The sequence below is a fragment of the Physeter macrocephalus genome, chromosome 4, assembly GCF_002837175.3.
Source record: "Physeter macrocephalus isolate SW-GA chromosome 4, ASM283717v5, whole genome shotgun sequence".
In the NCBI taxonomy this organism is placed as follows: domain Eukaryota; kingdom Metazoa; phylum Chordata; class Mammalia; order Artiodactyla; family Physeteridae; genus Physeter; species Physeter macrocephalus.
The window spans coordinates 57,127,453-57,148,927 of NC_041217.1; the positions used below are offsets into that span (position 1 = coordinate 57,127,453).

The 21,475-nt window shown below is 41.2% G+C and overlaps 1 protein-coding gene across 1 annotated transcript; it reads right to left on the bottom strand.

Moving 5' to 3' along the window:
* Positions 1-7,334: 7,334 nt before the first annotated feature.
* Positions 7,335-8,636, bottom strand: BECN2 (beclin 2). Its single transcript, XM_007107891.1, has one exon. The coding sequence runs from the start codon at positions 8,631-8,633 to the stop codon at positions 7,335-7,337; it is 1,299 nt and encodes a 432-aa protein (XP_007107953.1). The 5' UTR covers positions 8,634-8,636.
* Positions 8,637-21,475: the final 12,839 nt, after the last annotated feature.

Genomic DNA, 21,475 nt, shown 5'->3' on the forward strand with positions numbered 1-21,475 from the left:
AAAAAAAAAAAAAAAAAAAAAAAAAAAAAAAATAACTTTATTTTATTTTATCTTCTTTCTTTCTATATTTTCTCCCTTTAAAAAACAAAAAACAAAACTAAAAATAGAACTACCATACGACCCAGTCATCCCACTGCTGGGCATATACCCTGAGAAAACCATAATTCAAAAAGAGTCATGTACCAAAATGTTCATTGCAGTTCTATTTACAATAGCCAGGACATAGAAGCAGCCTAAGTGTCCATCGACAGATGAATGGTTAAAGATGTTAAAAAAAAAAAAGAAAGTTTTTTGAGACACTTCCCTGGTGGCCCAGTGGTTAAGAATCTGCCTTCCAGGCTTCCCTGTTGATGCAGTGGTTAAGAATCCACCTGCCAATGCTGGGGACACGGGTTCGAGCCCTGGTTCGGAAAGATGCCACATGACGCAGAGCAACTAAGCCCATGCACCACAACTACTGAGCCTGCACTCTATAGCCCACGAGCCACAACTACTGAAGCCAGTTTGCCTAGAGCCCGTGCTCCACAACAAGAGAAGCCACCACAATGAGAAGCCTGCAATGAATGCTTCACAACAAAGAGTATGCCCCCCTCACTGCAACTAGAGAAAGCCCACATGCAGCTACGAAGACCCAATGCAGCCAAAAATAAATTTAAAAAAAAAGAAAAAAAGAATCTGCCTTCCAATGCAGGGTATGAATGTTTGATCCCTGGTCAGGGAATTAGATCCCACATGCATGCCACAGCTAAGAGATCACATGCCACAACTACAGAGCCCACAAGCTGCAACTAAGGAGCCCGCCTGCCTCAACAAAGACCTGGCACAACCAAAATAAATAAATAAAATAAAATAAAATAAAACAAAATAAAATAAAAAGTTTTTGAATATATAAAACATTATTTAAAAGTTAAAATCCTGTGAAAAATCTGCTCAGAACAGTCTTACATCCATGTCTATCCCTTCCACGTCACTCCTTTTCCAGTAGGTAACCTAAATTGAACAAAACCACTGCTGAAAGACATTTTTGAGACAATTGGTAAAATTAGTTTCTTCCCTCAGGTTTTAAGTGAAACCAAGGTATAAATGATAATTTTATTAATATGGCAATGATATGGGGGTTATGTAGATATAAAATGACATTCAAAAAAGAGTGATAAAGATTTGTGAATCAGTGCATATAGAATGGTCTCAATTTACAAAATAATAGAAAAGAAGTCAGAAATATGATCAACTTGTCCCTCTCTACCTGGTGCCCAATGAGGATTGATACTGGACTTCCCTGGTAGTCCAGTGAGTAGGAGTCCACAATCCCAATGCAGGGGGCCCAGCTTTGATCCCTGGTCGGGGAACTAGATCCCACATGCATGCCGCAACTACGAGTTCACATACTGCGACTAAGAAGTCCACATGCTGCAACTATGAGCCTATAAGCTTGCATGAGCCCACATGCCGCAACTAAAAGATTCCACATGCTGCAGCTAAGACTCAGCACAGCCAAAATAAATAAATAAATATTTTTTTTTAAAAAAAGATCTTAAAAAAAAAAAGATTGTTACCAACCTCCATTTTAAGAGAAATCTTCAATGAGATCTTGAAGTTGTGCTGTGTCTTACTTATTTCAAGTTGCTGATTGAAGTCCAAACATTACCAAAGATCAAATTCCTCATCTCCAAGAACGCATAGATCTCTCTCCTCCTCACTCCAATTCATTTACTTAAGAACAAATAACATTGCTTTTACAGGATTTTCGCATTGATAAAACTCTTTCATAAACTTTGTCTCATTTAATTCTCAGAGAAACCATGTGAAATAAGCCAGAGGTTTCAAATTGGCCAAAGGGCCAAAAGTGGCCCCCAAAACTGTTTTATTTGACTCAAAATGTTTTCAAATATTTTGATTAGGTACTGTGATTTAGAAACAAAGAAATGTCTTATAAAAATCTAGATACCCAGGTTCCCCTGAAAAGTTGGAAAATCTTGAAGCAGGGACCCAGGATTCCAGGATGGAATTGGTTGAAGCTGCAAAGCCCTCAACCCCTATACATAGTTCATGCACTTTCCAGTTTGCCACATTCTTAGCAGGCTAGATTTCTACCTTCCTGGCTATAGGTAAGGATACTTGAGTGTGCAGCTCTCCAGAGTTTGTGTCCTTCCCAAGATGACCCAGACTGAGGAGAACTCTACTCCAGGGTTGCTTCCCCTCTACTGCAGAGTAGCCATGGCTTTCTAGCCATGCCACTGGATTTCAGCTTCCTGCACAGTTCCCTGTAGAGAGATCTGCTCAAAGACCATTGTCTAGAAGCTGGCCCAAGATTCTCCTGTGTAGCCACAGATAGAACTATTTACTGGTCACTGAGGGTCACTGTGATTTCATCAGGAGGCAACCATCAGGATTCAATGAATCTCCTCCCAAGTGCTTTCAGAAAACTCTACTTAAAGGCTTTGTCTCTCAAGTGGCAATAAGGTTCTTTGGTTTTTCTCAACAAAGTCTCAATTCTAAGAGTTGACCATCCTCTGGGGTGATAAATGTCCAGGAACCAAGTGATCTTCCTCACTTTCTAGTGAGACTTCCCTTCAGGGGCCCCAGACTTTCTTCTCAGCAGCTTCCCGTTAGAGCAATGGAGTAAAGAAAATATGAGCAAAATTGGACACTCCTACAACCACTGGAAACCTTCACCTGCACTGGTCATAAACATGAGAAGAGGCAGTCCAGACATAGCTCTCATCTCTGTCATCCTTGACCCCAGGCCAAATACCAGCCCATTCTGAGAGCTCTCCTTTCACATACTTTTTCTTCAGATTCTTCCTTCTGATCTTGAATCTCAATGCAGTCCTTTCTCTATAGTCCCTGTAACCCTGTTCCATGATAAACTTCCTGAACTTCTTCCACTATTCAGTGCCCTTTTACTCTCCCTCACTCACTGCAGGCTTCAGAACTTGGTCTCCTTCTCCTTCCCATTTCCCCTCACCACCACGTGCACATTCTCTCCCCAATACCTCCTCAAAGTTGCCTGAACTACTTCTTGCCAACAACCTGCAGCTTTGTTATAAATTATCCATATTTGCATCTACTCTCACTTTCTCCCTAGTCTCCAAGAGCTGTATTTTCTCCTGTTCTGAATAGTCCTCTCAGCCTCCCTCATGATTAGGTTTATTTCTCCTCTGACATTGTCAATTTATGTAAACCCCTACCCCACCCTTATGCACACACTGTATTTTTAATCTTTCTCTACTATACTCTTATTTTAAAAAATATTTATTTATTTATTTGGCTGCATCGGGTCTTAGTTGCAGCACATGGGCTCTTCATTGCGGCTTTTGGGCTCTAGAGTGCGGGCTTAATAGCCCCGCAGCAGGTGGGATCTTAGTTCCCTGACCAGGGGTTGAACCCACATCCCCTGCATTGAAAGGCGGATTTTTAACCACTGGACCACCAAGGAAGTCCCATACACTCAATTTAATATTGTAAAAATTCTCAGATTTGTCCCAGTTTTAGAGTCCTCTGCTTTATCTATATTCTTCCCCAATGGTCAAAGTTCTCAAAAGAATTGTCCACATCCACTATCTCTACTTCTTTACTTCCCTTTCACTCTTCAATCAACTGCCAGCTGGATCTTGCCATCATCACGCTGAAAGTTCTCTTATCAAAAGCAACAAAAATCTCCTACTTTTCTTTCTTCTCATAACTTTCTGGAAGCTTTTTCTCTTTTCTCTTGCTTACTTCTGTTTATTCACCTAGTTCTCTAACTATCACCTGCTATTTCCTTCATGGATGTCTCTAGGGCTGGTGTTTTTGAGGACACCCGCACCTTCCAACTTGCTGACTTAATGAGTGTTCAGTCCACTATAGTGTACATTGCTTCTGCTGTGACACTTCTAAAATGCAAGTCTGTGACTTCTGGTGATTTGTCTACTGTGGCCAAGGTTTGTAGGGGTGGGCTTTCAAGGCTCTGTACTGGCTAGAAATTCAAAATTGGTGTGGTATCGATGACCCTCCAAGACCGTGGTCTTTCTTATATCTCCATCTTATCTCTCAACAGCAACACTCCCACTGAAACACACTGAGTTGCAGCCCTGCAGCTCCTGGCTGGTGGCCTGTCTATGCTTTTCTCTCTTTGTTCCAAATGCTCCCTCTGTTAAAAAGATTGTGACTTTGGAAGTCTGGAATGGACCTGACAGTTTTCATTTCTTACAAGTCTTAAGTGATGCTGGTACACCTTTTTCCATATTTTACTTTTCACAGCCTGGAACTTCTTTTTTCTGAAAGTGATTTACTACCTAAGACAGTAACAGAAGGACAAATGCTGCACAGTTCCACTCATGAGAAATCTAAAACTGTGCTTCCCTGGTGGCACAGTGGTTAAGACTCCGTCTGCCAACACAGGGGACACAGGTTTGAGCCCTGGTCCTGGAAGATCCCACATGCCACGGAGCAACTAAACCCGTGCGCCACAACTACTGAGCCTGTGCTCTAGAGCCCGCAAGCCACAACTACTGAGCCCACGTGCTGCAACTACTGAAGCACGTGCACCTAAAGCCCATGCTCTGCAACAAGAAAAGCCACCCCAATGAGAAGCCCGCGCACCACAACGAAGAGTAGCCCCCGCTCACAGCAACCAGAGAAAGCCCACGTGCAACAACGAAGACCCAACACAGCCTAAATAAATAAATAAATAAATTTATTTTTAAAAAGGAAAGAAATCTAAAATAGTCAAACGCATAGAAACAGAGTAGAATGGTGGTTGTTGGGGGCTGAGGGAAAGGGGAAATGGAGAGTTGCTATTCAGTGCGTATAGTTTCAATTGTGCAAGGTGATTAAGTTCTGGAGATCTACAACATTGTGCCTATACTTCACAACACTATACGGTACACTCAAAATCTAACGAGGTTGAATCTCATGTTAAGTGTTCTTAACACAAAATGAATGAATGAATGAATGAGTGAGTGAATGAATGAATGAATAAATAAAACTGATTTACCTTTTTTTTCAGGTGCCTAAAATCTCTTGGCCTAGTAGTTTCTGACACTCAAATGACTTCAATGGAAAATATGTACCTATGTGAGAAATTTGGAAAAGGCGAGGGGGAATGGAGATAGTCACAAAATGAAACAGAATAATTCTGTGATTTATTCATTCAATTATTCGTTGAGGATCTACTATGTGGCAAGCATTGTGCAGACTGTTGGGACATAACTACAAACACGATAGACATAGTCCATGACTTGATGGACTATGGCCTAGAGCAGGGGTCAGAAAACTATGGCCCACAGGCCAAATCCACCTTGCTGTCTTTTTTGATGAATATAGTTTCACTACAACACAGCTATGCCCATTCATTTACACATTTTCTGTGGTTGGTTTTATGCTGTAACAGCACAGTTGAATAGTTGCTACAATTTAGTAATTGCAACAGAGACCACATGGGCCAAAAATCTTAAAATATTCACTATTTGGACTTTTACACGAAAAGTTTGCAAACCCCTGTTCTAGAACAATAGACAATATAGTTTTCTGTGCAAAAGGCTTTTTGTTACGTTATTCTTAGGAATTTAACAGTTTGAACTATTTTAAAATTCTCTTTCTAATTGTTACTTATATATAGAAATACATTTGGTTTTTGTAATTGACTTTGTAGTCAGTGAATTTCTTAATTCACTGATTAATTCTAATCATTTATGTGTTGATTATTGGGACATCATTACACAGTTATGTCATATGCAAATAAAAATTTTATTTTTTCCCTTCTAATCTTTATACCTTTTACTTCTAATCTATTGTACTAGCTAGGATCACCAACACATGTTAAATAGAAATACTGATAACTAATATTCTGTATCTTTCCTAATCTCAAGTGGAAAGAATTTTTTTTTTAAATACAAAATTTTCATGGAAATACTTCATATATTCAAGGAATATATATTCTTGGAGTTATTTTTTCTCTAACTACTTTTAAATATTCAGTTTATATTACATGTTTTATAACCTAATCTTTTTACTTAATATACGATAGGCAATTTCATTAAATATTACGTAAATATTCTTCTATAACATCTTAATACCTACATTGTATTCCATTATATGCTTGGACCTTAATTCATTTAACCAATCTCCTAGGAGTTTTCTATTACCTCTGAGTCTGTGACAAATTAGTCAACTTCCTGTTCACATTTTCCACAGCAATGACTTCTATTTACAGATGCTGAGTATGTATGAGAGGCTGTTCTAGGCACCATCTGGACTACTAAGCTAAAGTAGCTCTCAGGAAGTTTGTAGTTTGGTTAGAAAACACACAGAGAAGAGCATGGGCAAAGACCAGATGGAGAATGGACTTAGCATGTTTGGGAACAGAAAGGAGCTGGGAGCAGTAAGAGGTGAGCCTAGAGAGGCAGGCAGGACAGATCACCCAGGCTGAAAGCCATGGTAAGAATTTGGGACTTTATTCTGAGAGCAATGGAGAAGAAGGTAAATGACATGACACAATTTGCTTTTTTTTTATTATTATTAAATTTTTTGTCTTCACTGCATGGTGCAGTGTCATGTGGGATCTTAGTTCCCCAATCAGGGATGGAACCCATGCCCCCTGAAGTGGAAGGGCAGAGTCTTACCCACTGGACTGCCAGGGAAGTTCCACAATTTGCATTTTTAAAAAGTCCTCTGGCTTTTACAACCTGCAGCTCTCTGTAAGGGTTCACCTTGTGACCCTTACCTGACCATTTATCAGCAGAAATGTTACCAGTCCTCTCTGGCCACCACAGCCCCTCACCTCCAGGTTAGTCTCAACATAATGGCACAGCCCAATGACACACTTTTCACTTTAAATCATTGAAGAAAGTGTAAAAGTTTATTGAAAGTTTTTCTGGGATAAAGAAGAAGGGTTTACACTGTTAATCACAGCAGAAATGTAATAAGCTTTCAATAATTACTTCCTGACTCCAAAGTTCCACTACATACAATGGCCCAAGTACTTTCCTCATAAAAAATTAAAGACCTCCACCTCTCTCTTTACTACCCCATCCTCTCACCCCCCACCCACCCCTCAGTTCTCTCTGCAATCTTTATCCCTGCTTAAGGAGGAATAATCTTGTCATCCTATGATTTCACCATTGTCATTTTGAATGTTTGTCTGGGAAGAAAGGGAGAGGGAGGACAAAGATATGCTGGGGAAGACAGCAATGTCTTTTGGTTTGCTCTGGACAATAATTTTAAATTAGTGCCTGTATGGCCATTCATTTTTTAAATTATAAACATATTCTTCAGTTTTAAATTTTATCTGATAACATTTTCACAAATAAAATCTTAAAGCAAAAAAAAAATCTCTCTCTCTTAGAAAAAAGTTAATTTTGACAATATCTTAAGGAGACCCAAGTGAGACTACACTTAAAATTTATAAGCATAAGCTTGAGTGCTTTTGTCCACTCCTCTTCTGTGTTCAAGTGGGTTCTGATGGAATAGAATCCACCACTGCTTCCCGGGTCTTCCATCAGGCCTTTCTTCACATGAATCTTGTAGGGCAGACAGATACCTGACCCACCTTTCTCAGCCAGTTCCTTGAACTGCTGCATGCAGTCCAGGAAAGCCATCATAGCCTGGTCAAATTTGTTATGCAAGAAAACATTCTGCTTCCCATTAGAGAACAATGGCAGCTCAATGCAATCATCTGTTAAAGACTTCAGATAGGAATGGTTTCCACAGGGGATGAGTCGATACCTCTGAAACTCCAGTCCAATGGTATTGGACAGGGCAAGGAGCAGCAAGGCTGTCTGTCCCCAGGCTATGTTAATCTCATTCCAGCACACAGGGACAGTGGGGAGGCAGCCCAATCTGAAGTTATTGATGGTAGTTAAGGGGCCGTCATGCCAGATCTCAAATGTGGCATTAAATACACTGGTTTTCTCCAGCTTGTGCCACTGGATCTGGACGTACCATAGCCGCTTCTCCACACTACTCAGCTCGTCATGTAGTTCTAGCTGTTGCCATTTCAATTTACTGTAGTCCTTCTGGTACTGCTTTTCTTGCTGTTCCAGCATCTCAGTCTCTGCCTGGGCTGCCTCGAGATCTGCTGCTGCTTTTTCTTGGTTCTTTTCCACCTCCTCCAGCTCCTGGACCAGCCTCGTTTCCTCCAGCTCCAGGCCCTTCAGCTTCTCTTGCAGCATCTCCCTCTCCTCACTTATCAACTCCCTGGTCTGCAAACAGCGTTTGTAGCTCTGAATCTCAGATTCTGTGATGGTGAGTTGAACATCCAGTTGCTCTAAAAGATTGTCAGTACAGTCCTCACACATGGGGTGGTCTACACCTGTTTCACCGGAGAGGATGTCAAAAATGTCGCTTGAAGCCTTCTGGATTCTACTGAGAGTTCTCAGAGGGCCCAAATTCCCAAGCAGGGTGAAGTTGTCAGAATTGTTCCAGGACATTCTGCCACCAGGGAGGCCAGGAAGGGTCCTGTAAGAGGCACCTTCCTGTAGATTTTCAAAATCTGCCTCTTCCCTGGAAGGAGGGCCTCCCTCCTGGGTTTCTCCTGGCTCCCCCTGAGCTGAGATGAGCATCAAAGCTTCAGGTTCTTGGGAGGTCTCCATGGACTGATTCAGTTTCAGGGGCTGGCTGCAGCATTGGCAAATGAAGTGGAGGGAGGACATGGTGGAGGTCTTGACTCTCACCTTGACACTGTTTCCTCTGGGTCGCCAGGAAATTAACCCTTTATACCTTTTAAAACTCTTTCTAGAGGAGAGATTCTTTTCAAATGCATATCTCATCTTGTCACTGTCCTAAAAACCTTACAGTGATACCCTCCTTAGGTACCTTCAGACCTCCCTTAACTCCTTATAGACAAGTGACTCTTTCTAAAAAGAAAAGCTGATCATCTTACTCCTCCTTTAACATTAAAGAGTAATCTTTTTAAAACTAAAATCTGATCATGGGCACCTCCTTAAAATGTTTAATGCCATTATCTTATCTTAAGATAAAGTCTAATCATCTTAACCTGACACCAAGGCCTCTGCCCATCTTTCCAGCTTTTCCTCTCCCCATTTCCCGTCACCCTCACCATGCACTCCAGCATAATAACTGAATTTCAGTTCTTCCAACATTTCTTATTGTTCCCTCTGACTAGAACACTCTTCCTTTCCCTCTTTACCTGGATAACTTCTACCCATCCTTTAGGGTTAGGTGTCATTTCCTTCAGGAAGCCTTCCCTGACTACCAAATTTAGGTTTTCTGTTCTGATGACACACTTTACATTCTTTATCACATAGTAATGTAATGGGCATACATGGAAAATATATTAGTTTAATTAACAAATCACACCAAATAAAGTAGTTTGGAGGTTATGTATTTTGCCATCAGCTCAGCCAGAGATTAATACACTAAGCATTTACGTAACATAAAAGAGCAAATAACAAAAAAATTTACAAGTATGTTGACTTCCATAGACAACCACCCAAGTGAGCACATTATGTTAGCCAGAAGTACTTGCTCTGAAATAAAACCCTTGTGAACTTCTAATCCACAGTTATTGACTTGATGGAGTGGAGCATAAGATAAACGCACACAGAAGAACCCAGTCTTAAATGGAGACCACAGTAAGGGGCCTGTCATAGGGCCTGTCTCTCCCAGTGTCCATCAGGAAGCAGCATGCCAACCACACCCGACACCATGGCAGGAGAGGCTCAGGGCTGTGGGGGGCAGGAAGTCTTCCTGCAGACTCACTGAAGTGTGGTCCAGGACCTTACCAGTTTAAGCACACAAGGCAGTTGTGCTACACTGCACTTCATGCTGAGGGACTTTGCTCTATCAAGGAAACACACTTCCCACTGGCCATCCTTCACTGCAGTTTTCAAACCCCACTTAATAAGTCACCGTCATGGCTGAAATTGGTAATTTACACTTGTTACCACTTAGCTCTTCATGCATGCTTTCACCAGTATGCTATGTGAACCTGAAAAATTCCAGGGAGGTGGGAAGACTGAAAGTGCATTAAGGTAAAGAAAGGTTGAACAACTAGTCAAGGGTCCTTCTAGCCCTCATAACCTCTCTGAAATGCCTCAAATCAATCCATTATAGAAGCATCCTCTAGAAGTTGGGAACCTCTGATTTATAGGCAACCTGTCAGAAGCACAAGTGACAACAAGACTTGCTATTGGCATCTGAAGTGGGGGCTGGAGGCTGTCTTGTGGGACTGATCTCTTAACCTGTGGGATCTGATGCTATCTCTGGGTAGATAGTATAAGAATTGAGTTGAATTGTCAGACATGCAGCTGGTGTCAGAATTACTTGGTGAGGAAAGGACCCACACACTGTGATTGGGAGCAGAAACCTAGTTGGTGTCAGAATATTATGGAGTCAGTGTTTAACGAGGACAGAGTTTTAGTTTGGGAAGATAAACATTTCTGGAGATGGACAGTGGCGATGGTTGCACAACAATATGAATATACTTAATACCACCTAACTGTGTACCTAAGAATGGTTAGGATGGTATTTTATCACAATTAAAAATAAAATAATAATAAAAGAAATTAAAGGACCTGACTAAAGCAGCTGTCTCTCGGCAGTAAGTAAGAGAGTTATTAGAAACTGGCTGAAGAGCACTTTTCTGCTTGCTAGGTGGGATGCTGCCCAATTCATGAATCATTTAATAAAATCAATTAGGTCTTCAAAAAAAAAAGAAAGAAAGAAAAAGAGAAAAGAAACTGACTGAAAGGTTGTTCATTTTCCTGGAGATTTAAAATGTCCCGGGACTCTCAGCTGGGCTCAAAGTGCAAGGCCATCTCACTGTTAACTAGAAAAAATTATTCACAGCTCAAAAAGACTACCCAAATATGCCTCTGTTTGCTATGATTAAAATCGGAAGCTTCATGTTATGTATCTTACCACAATTTAAAAAAACCTCAAGGCTGCCCTGTCTAATGGGCCTTTGAATGTCCCGTTTCCTTTATAAACCTCCACAGACTGAGTGTGGGACATGCAAAGTGTCTGAGGAAGGATTTCTGCTGCTGCAGAGGCCAGAGACCTCGGCGACCCAGATGTGACTCATGCAGAATAATAAGGCAATGATCATAATTACAGGGGAGGCTAGCTTTATGGTTCACATAAAAAAAAATCTTGAAAAGGATTTTAAGCTTTATTTCATTTTATTTTGCTTCAGATTAACCAGGTGTCCTTTCAAGTTCTCCTTACTAGCAAGACTCCAGATAAGTTATTTGGATCAAACTGGAATGAAAATATTTTCTTCAAGACTCAAACCATCAAAAGAGCCAAGATTCTGGCTTTCTGTCCCAGGTCAGCTGCTGATTTAGGCAGTCATTTAAGCTCTCAGTCTGCTTAGTTAACTTCTGTGAAATGGGTGTAATGCTGGCAATTAAATGTTGCTCACGACAGCTATGAAGCAGTTTCCAGTATATGGACAAGGCAAAATACACTGTGCACCCTCCTTCCTTGGCACAGTGTGTGGGCTAAGTGCTCAGTAAATCAGTGAAAATTCCCATGCCATCAGTGCTCGGAAGTGCTCAGACTGAGGGACTATAGCTCCCACCTTCTGCCACTCCCTACTCATTTCTAATACTGTGGCATCATCAGGGAGGGGAAAATTTCCCTGCTACCCCTCTTGAGTTCTTGTGGCTGGACTAATAACTAAATTGACACAAGACAGTTTAACAGGAGAAAAATAAACAAATTTTAATTTGTGCACACACAGATCCATAGAAATGGGACCTAAGAAGTGGCCAAAGCAGGCAGCTTTTAAACTTTTTAGACAAAGAAACAATACATTTGTGAGGAATTGACAGGACAAAGAAACTTAGGTTTTGGGTGCTCAATCAGTGAAGAATCTAAACAGAGTCTGGGCTTGTGGTAGTAAATGTTAAAAGTAACAAGGCTTGTTTATAGAGGCTTCTCAACACCAATTCCCTATCTCTGGCAATAAGGGTATTCTTTCACAGGGGAAATTTATTTCCTGCTTTTGGGGAGACAGAAAGGAGGGTCCATGTGCTCCTCTTGCACTGGCTGTGTACAGTCCTTAAGCTCTTAAGTAACTTTAATTCAAAATAATCAATACACCATTGAGGCATATTTGGGGGCAGCCTACCCTGGGTCCCACCACTGTAAAAGTAAAGTATAAAATTACAACAGAGCTAACTTGAGGAAATTGTACATCTAAAACAAATATTCTTTATTTGCAAAAAAATTCACAGAATTCCTTGAAGTATATTGTTGGCTAATGTGTTACAGATCATTAACTCTTCATAATTGGGATTCAACACCAAATGAAGGTCAGAATTTTCTTCCATGTCCATCTACCTGTGAAGACTGATTCCTCTTTCATCTAGGCACTGACACTTGCATCCACAGATCTCAGCAAATGGCACTTGGTATATCTACCCCTACGCTGAACTATATATATACCTGTTAAGAATATTGTTGAAACATCTTGACTCCATTTTATCCTTCCTTCCTTCCTTCTTTCCTTCCTTCCTTCCTTCCTTCCTTCCTTCCTTCCATCCTTCCTTCCTTCCTTCTTTTTTTCCCCCTTCTTATGGAAGGGCTTCTAGACACCATGACTCATGACTCCAGTCAAATAATCCATACATCTCATTATAATGAAATATACAGTCATCCCTCAATATCCATGAGGGATTAGACCCAGGATCCCTATGGATACCTAAATCCGCAGAGGCTCAAGTCCCTTACAAAAAAAATGACACAATATTTGCATATAACCCAAGCACATCCTCCCGTATACTTTAAATCATCTCTGGATTACTTATGCTACCTAATAAAATGTAAATGTTATGTAAATAGTTGCCAAGGTGACAAATTCAAGTTTTGCATTTTGGAACTTTCTCGAATTATTTTTATTCGAGTAATTTTGATCCTCGGTTGGTTGAATCTGTGGATGTGAAACCCATGGATATGGAGAGCCAACTGTGTTGGTAATTCTTTTTTTAGAAATCATAATAATTTGATAATTAGACTAAGGATCTGGGAATCAAGTTTTTATTGCCTGTACCAGATTATTAATCCTTTCCACAAGAAAGGCCCTTAGATATTCCTGATGACACATTCATTACCTCACAGGGGAACTGTGGGGATCACACACTACCAAAGCCCTTGGCTATCTGAACAGGGAATGCACCATCCTCAATATTTAGGCTCAGGCAGATTTCGAGGGGAGGGGGGCAAGATGGCTGGAAAGCAGGACCTCGGTCCTCGTCTTCTTTGAAGAAAGAATTCAGCAAAGAGACATAGACTGTGAAGCAAACAAAGCATTTATCAGAAGGAAAATATGTGTGGAAGAGCACACAGACAAATTCTGAGTTACGTGCAATAGGGGTGGCATAGATTGCTTATATGGGGGCAGTATTCCGGGTTGTCTCCAGCCAATCATCTTGTTTGTGCCCATATTTGGCCTGACTCAGGGTCCTTCCTGGTGGGAGCATGTGCATCTCTCAGCCAAGATGGATTCCAGCACGAAGGTTTCTGGGAGGTTGGCAGGACATATTACGGGCCGGCACTTCCTCCCTCCTTTTGTCCCTCCCCTAGACTGAGGACCCCTTCTGTGCATGTGTCAGACTGGGAAATCCTATTGACCACAAGAATGAAGACGTTGTGGTCACTTTAGCACGAAGGTTTCTGGGAGGTTGGCAGGACATATTATGGAATGGCAGCCCCTCCCTCCTTTTGACCCCTTCCCTAGACTGAGGACCTTTCCTGTGCATGTGTGGGCTGGGAAGTCCTCTTGACCACAAGAATGAGAAAAACGTGGTCACTTTGTCTTTTACCCAGTCAGGGCCTGATGCTCCTGCTAGTGTCATACCTTGGAGCGTCAGCAGGAGACCTGTTGCAGCTGCTCAGCCTGGGACCCATCTATCTCCTACCTCAAGGACTTTGTCCTTACCATCCTTATAATTATTATCAGGGAGAGGAAATTCCCCAGGAGGCAGCTCTCATCCTGATGCCCTAACGTAGCTCCTGTCAAGATGGTGAATGCTCACAGGCAGGACAATATATAGAAGGCCAAACTAGCTGAAACCCAAATGCTGACCCCCCTGACAAGCTACCCACTTCTTCTGATGTTCTCCTCCATGCCATGGGCTCCATTCAACATATTTTTCCTCTCTCTAAGACTAGATTAACACAACTACCCTCTTCTTTCATCCCGGTTCTGGGGTTTAGGACTGTTGGTAGCCATCTGGTTTCTTCTACTCTGTTTTGATATAGTAGGAAAAGCTCTGGCCTGGGATTCAGGAAACTTGGTTTCTGCTCATAATTTGCTATAGATAGTTCTCCGTCCATCTCAGTTTTCTCATTTGTAAAATAAGGGACTTGAAGCAAGTGATATCCAAAGTCTTCTTAACCTCAATTGTGTATAACTTTTTCCATTCTTGCACAGGCTCCAGACGTGCAGGCTCAGCGGTCATGGCTCACGGGCCCAGCTGCTCCACGGCATGGGGGATCTTCCCGGACCAGGGCAAGAACCCGTGTCCCCTGAATTGGCAGGCGGACTCTCAACCACTGCGCCACCAGGGAAGCCCTTCCATTTCTTTTAGTTAGGGTTGCCAACTATCTCTTGTGCCCACCTCAAACTCCCTCCTTCCACCCATAACTATATCACTGAAAAGTCATTTGAAAACCAGAGTTTACTAAAGTGTACAGACTTACATCCAAAAATAACTATGTGATATGACTATAGACTATGTTTTCAGTTATTTGGGTAGTTCGGGTTAAGTGTTTATGCTTGACACACTGTTTCGATGGCAAAGATGTTGGTGATTGATGCCAAATTCTGGGTCACATGGTCATGAGGTGCCCAGCAAAGAGAGCCTAGAGTGGCCGGATCCTGTGTGGTCCCAGTGCTGTTGGAGTTATGCAGAATGTGGAAAGTGAGGGGTCTCCACCAGTTGTCAGGGCACAAGGTTAAGTGAGGTGCTGCAGGGGAGAGTGAAGCAAGTGGTCAGAGTGAGGAATATAGGATTAGATCTGGAAATGGTGGAACAGTTCTGGGCAATAAGACTGATGAAGGCAAAGGTATTTGGGGCCAGCATGGAGGGTGGCCAGCCAACCTTATGTCAAAAGTTTGGGCTGGCTACAGAGTTAGCTTATCATTATCACATTCATTTTTTGAATCCTTACAGGCACTGGGAAAAGGATGGAGGCTAACATTTGTTAAGTACCTGTCATGTTCCCAGCTTAGTTCATAGATTGTATTACTGTTGCTCAAATATTCATCTTTCCCTCCCTCCACATAGGCACTTATTTTGTACAATGGACTGCGGGCTGAAGTGACAGCATGCTAGTACCAAGTCCAGGTTTCTGCTAACCCTCTTCTGCTCCTGTCCTCCATCATGAGACAAGCATATCCCATAAAGGAGCTGCTCCTTTAACCTTGGTCCCCAGATGAGAAGACATCTAGAACCCAACCATTACCTACCTGCAGAACTCTGAGAAATAAATGCTTGAGTTGTAAGCCACTAAAACTGGGGGATTATTATCATAGCAAAATCTGACTAATAGACACAGTGTTAATCACTTGACATGTATTTTCTCATTTTAGTCCTTTGAAAACAGGCAACAGACTCTCAGAAAGGTGAATATCAGAATCCCTCAGGTGCTGGGATTTGGGCCCAGGCATATTTGACCTCAAAAGCCATGCTTTCCAGGGAATTCCCTGGTGGTGCAGTGGTTAAGATTCCATGCTCCCAATGCAGGGCACCCAGCTTCAATCCCTGGTCAGGGAACTAAATCCCACATGCATGCCACAACTAAGAGTTCACATGCTACAACTAAGGAGCCTGGCTGCTACAACTAAGGAACCCACATGCCACAACTAAGACCTGCTGCAACCAAATAAATAAATAAAATATATAAGTTTTTAAAAACCATGTTTTACAGTAAAACATAACAACTCTAGTCCTTGATGAGTAAAGTGCGCTAAGTTGACTTAGCACAGAACTGTGGTCTTAGAGAAAATGTTAACTGAACATGCCTCCAGTAGCCCTAGGTACAAAAGTCTCAGACTCTTCCACTGAGTAGATGTCCTAATGTGAGTTCTATATAAACAAAGCAGCCTCAGATGCTCAGATGCTGGCAGCCTCTTCTCTCCCTTCTCCCTATATGCCAAACACACATAATATAGTTAGGAATAGACCACAGAGTGGCATCACAGCTAACAGATGGTCAGACTGCTTCCAATACCTTTAGAGAGAATAAGAACAATATGACCCTACCTCACAGATCCTACATTCTTCTGTCAGAAAGCCATGGCTCTTTTGCTTTCCTGAGTCATGCTTGCAGGTATTTGTGTGTGACTCTCAGGGGTGAAAAACGATGCTCTGGCATGGAGAAGAGCTGCAGGGCTTACTAGTCCCTTACCAGTGAAAAGTAGGAAAAGGGAAACCATGTAACATGGAATGGAAAGGCTGTTTGGAAATTGGCTGAGGAAGGACAGCAGGATTTCATGGAGTCAACCAGAAAAGGTATTTCAAGTATATTTTTTGAAGAGCCTGAGTAACTTTTCTGTTTTCCAAATTTACTGCATCCAGGGTCAGACTGGCCCCAAGAGAAGTTGAACATGGCCCTGTGGTCTACTAAGAAACTTCTTTGTTAGTGTCTTTAGGACTTAAAGGAAGGGTCTACTTCCCCTATTCTGCTGCTCTAATGTCTAGGAATTCACACAGCCTGTTCCTGGGTCAGAATATATTTGTTCTTAGTCATGCAGAATTGGAAAGTTTCTTCTTTCTAGAACATTCTAAGTTCTTTCCTTTTCCTAGATGGCTCTTCAAGAACAGATGACTGCCTTCAGGCCTCAGCTTAAACTTCACATCCTCAAAGTCTTACCTGGCCATTCTGTGTAAGCAAGGTTCCTCCGGTACACCTAGGTTAGAGCACCTTTACCCCAACTGAGCTGTGGCTTAGCTGTTTATCCTGTGTTTTTCCCCATTAGAATTTGGGCTCTGTCACATTAGGGAGTAGATCCAGCTTGTTCATTGCTGAGGCCCTTATGCCTGGCACCTTATGAGCTTAATAATTAGGGACTTAAATGAATGATTGAGTGAATGAGTGCATCCTTGCATCAAATCTGAAAAGCAAGTATAATTTTTTTATTAACTGCTGAATTCTGTTAAAAAGATTTTTTTTTAAATGTTGCCTTAATTTTATCACATAAATAATATATAAATACTTGTCACTACAGAAAATTCAAGAATTTTGAGGAAATGGAAGACAGAGGGAAAGTACCCCTTTCTTTGTCCTCTACCTCTAGTCCCTTCCCCTCCCCCAAGTAACCATTTACAAGTTTTTGCTCTCTTTTCTATAAATGTGGTGATTTATAATAAGAAATATATATTTGGTCTTCAACTCCATTCCTGGCCCAGAGCTCCTAAAATCCTTAGAATTTCCTAAGAGACGAGAGTGACAAAGCTATTTTTTGTTATATTAATGAAGTGACTTTTGAACCACATTGACGGATGGGGGCTAATTGTCAAGAGAGCCAACCGAGTGATTGGAGGGTTAAAACTTTCAGTCCCACCCCTGACCTCCGAGGAGGGGAGAGAGGCTGGAGCTTGAATCAATCACAAGTGGCCCATCATTATTTAATCAATCAAGCCTCTGTAATGAAGCCTCCATAAAAACCCAAAAGGATGGGGTTCTGAGAGCTTCTGAGTTGGTGAAAATGTGGAGATTTGGGAGAGTGATGCACTTGGAGAAGGCGTGGAAGCTCCCTACCCTTTCCCCCTAGCTTGCCCTGGGTGTCTCTTCCATCAGGCTGTTCCTGAGTTATATCTTTTTATAACAAACCAGCAATCTAGTAAATAAAATGTTTTCCTGAGTTCTGTCAACCACTCTAGCAAATTAATTGAACCAGAAAGCTGGTTGTGGGAACCTCTGACTTATAGCCAGTTGTGTCAGAAGCAGAGTTAACAACCTGGGCTTGGAACTGGCATCTAAAGTGGGAGGGAGACAGACTTGTAGGACTGAGCCCATAACCCATGGGATCTGATGTTATCTCCAGGCAGATAGTGTCATAACTGAGTTGAATTATAGGACACTAAGGTGGTGCCCAATAATTGCTTATTGGTGGTGAAAATCTACCACACGTTGGAATTGAATGATCAGAAAGTTCGCTAACCTTCTCATTTCAACACATTTATGTATCTCCGTGTCCACAGAGGTATGCTTTAATGTGAATTTTATTTTTCTTCAAGGATGACAGAACCATCCCTTGTCCTATCCGGTGCTTATTACATGTAATTTGTTCCATTTCCCTATCAACGGAAAACTAGCAAATGGTAACCAAGTCTTTGGGGACTATTTCTTTTTGATCTTTTGCAATTAGCTTTTATTTTTTATTTGGTTGTGCTAGGTCTTAGTTGCAGCAGGCAGTCTCCTTAGTTGCAACAGGAAGTCTCCTTAGCTGCAGCTCACCAGCTCCTTAGTTGCGGCATGTGGTCTCCTTAGTTGCAGCAGTCGGGCTCCTTAGTTGTGACATGTGAACTCTTAGTTGCGGCATGTATGTGGGATCTAGTTTCCCGACCAGGGATTGAACCCGGGCCCCCTGCATTGGGAGCACCTAGCCTTAACCACTGCACCACCAGGGAAGTTCCTGCAATTAGCTTTTGTTTTCATCCAGAAGCAAAATTTACAAAGATTGGCTGTTTCCCTCAATAGTAGACAATGTAAACTGGTTTGCACTATCTGTAAACAAGTTACTTTTACTCTATAAATAATTATTTTGCAATGTCCTCTTGTAACAGGGAAGAACTAATCTGATTCCATATTGAATCTATTTTTTTAAGCTCTAATCTTTGCACTCTATAGCTAATTACCTTGCTAATTCTGCACTCAGGCACATTAATTATAAAAGGATTGTGACCTATAGCTTGAAGTATACATAATTGCCCCTTTCCTTCCAGAAACTCTGCCTCCCATGCTTAACCTTTAAAGGTAAAATGCTTTTGCTTAGCTCACAGGTATACTAATTATTAGAAAGATAATTCTCCTTTGCTTAGTGATCACGTATCCACATGGAGATAAGGAGTTACAGGACAGGAAAGAACATTTGTCTTAGGACAGGAAATAACACTTGTTGAAGACTTACAGGAGTATCATGACCAGGCCTCTGGTGAACACATGCAATATCAAAGAATTAACATGTCCCCTTCAAGGTCTGGCCAGCACCAAGAATTCTGCCACAACCCTTCACCTCTTGATCTCACTCCCTCCTGTCTCCCCCTCTGTAACATAAAAGAAGTTTGTATTCAAGCCCAAACAAAATGGTTCTTTAAGATGTTAGTCTGCCATCTTCTCAGGTTGCTGGCTTTCCAAATAAAGTTGCTATTCCTCGCCTCAACACCTTGTCTCTCAACTTATTGACCTGTTGTGCTGCAAGCAGTATGAGCTTGGACTCAGTAACACTTTCATCAGAAACTCACTCTAATGATTAATTCAAAATTTTGCACAGCATTTAATCCTTATTATAAGGGAAATTCATATTAATAAAAGTTTACCTTAGTGCTTCTGTAGTTCCCATATTTCATAAACACATTGACAAGTAGGTTTAGGGTCCTCATTCTGTCTAGCCATTTTTCACACAAACTGAGTTGAATTGTGAAATAGCAGGAGGGAGGCCCAGGGAAAAAGCCACGTTTGATGTCTTCCCAATCCTGACTGCTGTTTTGCTCTGTAGACAGAGACCACTAAGAATGTGCAGACTCACTGCCTCTGCTGTAGGCAATGACCACTGGACTTGCCAAATCCAACACAAATCCTGAGACAGAGCACCAGGAGACATACTTTGGAGCTTCTGTGTCTTCCTCTGACATTTCTTGAGATGTCTTTTGATTTAAGGATAGTTTGAAAATCTTATTCATCAAGTACTTCTTTTTCTACTCTAATGTCCTGGCCAGCACCAGTCTTAGATCCCTTCCTATAAATTTGCTTGATGGATTTCTAGGAGGGGCATTATAAAAAAAATACATAATTTTTCCTTGAGAGCCCTGTTCAGTACAGTATTAAAATTTTCAGTCACCTTGTCTTCTGTGGATACTTTAATCCCAGTACCTGGCACACAGCAGGTTTTCCATTAAATAATAATTGAATGAATGAAGTGTTAAACCTGAAGTATTTAGATTTTCTGACTACATGATGGTATATTATTCTACTTTTATTAGTCGTTGTTTTATTTAAAAATTCTTTCCTTCTCCCCTTTAGTCACAGTTATGCAAATTTGACCACTCTAAAAAAATAATTAAGAATATAATTTTCCTTTCTTTTTTAAAAAAACTTCAAAAGATTTTTATTTAATAAACATTTATTGAAGCTGCTATATCTAAGGCCTCATTCTTTTTTTTTTTTTTTTTTCTTTTTAGGCCTCATCTTAATCTAGTTTTTGTCAAAAGGAGCTTACTCTAGCTCATCAATAACCATACAATGTTTTTATGTTATATTCTTCCTAATTTTAAAATATATTTAGGTATGTGTGTGTGTGTGTGTGTGTGTGTGTGTGTGTGTGTGTGTGTATGTATGTTCTAGGGTAAGTGTCCAGCAAGAGTGTTAAAGACTATGAATTTCTTTTGGAATTCTGTGTTAATAGTCTTCCCTGAAAGATTTTATCAAGTGACAGCATAATTAGCTGTATAGGATATCCTTGTAAACACATATGAGTTAAAAGATTAGTATCAGAATATATAATGAATTTCTACAAATCAATTAGAAAAATAAACAACCAAAAGAAAAATGGGAGAAAGACATGACTAGTGATTCTTAACTCTGCCTGTACATTAGAATCACTGAGGGGGACTTCCCTGGTGGTCCAGTGATTAAGAATCTGCCTTCCAATGCAGGGGACATGGGTTCAATCCCTGGTTGGAGACCTAAGATCGCACATGCACAGGGCAACAAAACCCCCAGGCCACAACTAGAGAGCCTGTGTGTCACAACTACTGAGCCCACGTGCTCTGGAGCTTGCACACCACAACTAGAGAGAAGCCCGCATGCCACAACAAAGACCTAGCACAGACAAAAAGAATTAAAAAAAAAAATCACCGAGGATTTTTAAAAAACAAAAATGCCTCCCATTGACTAATGACTGAAAAAAAATGCGCAACATGAGAGTTGTGAGTTAAGTTTTATATGGGGCAAAATGAGGACGATAGCTAGGGAGACAACATCTCAGATAGATCTGAGGAACTGGTCCAAAGAAGTAGGGGGGAAGGTCAGTATTATCATGTGATTTTGGTGAAGGAGGATATATGCAATTAAGCACACATTTGGGCAGAGGGTTGCTGCTAGTCCTGAGGAGCAGATGTCACCATTAATGATTTAAGTGCTTTTCTAGATAGGAGGAGATGTGAGAATTTGGGCTCATAAAATCTTCTCCTGAAAATATCTAGCTAACTGAAGGCCTATTCTTCCAGTTTTTCCCAGAGCACAGAGTGGCTCACTCCTGATCTCACCCCTGAAATCCTTTCAGAGTATGTTGAAGGTCAGT

Excerpts from the sequence above, each read along its gene's own strand:
- BECN2 (XM_007107891.1), bottom strand. The coding sequence starts at position 8,633 with ATGTCCTCCCTCCACTTCATTTGCCAATGCTGCAGCCAGCCCCTGAAA.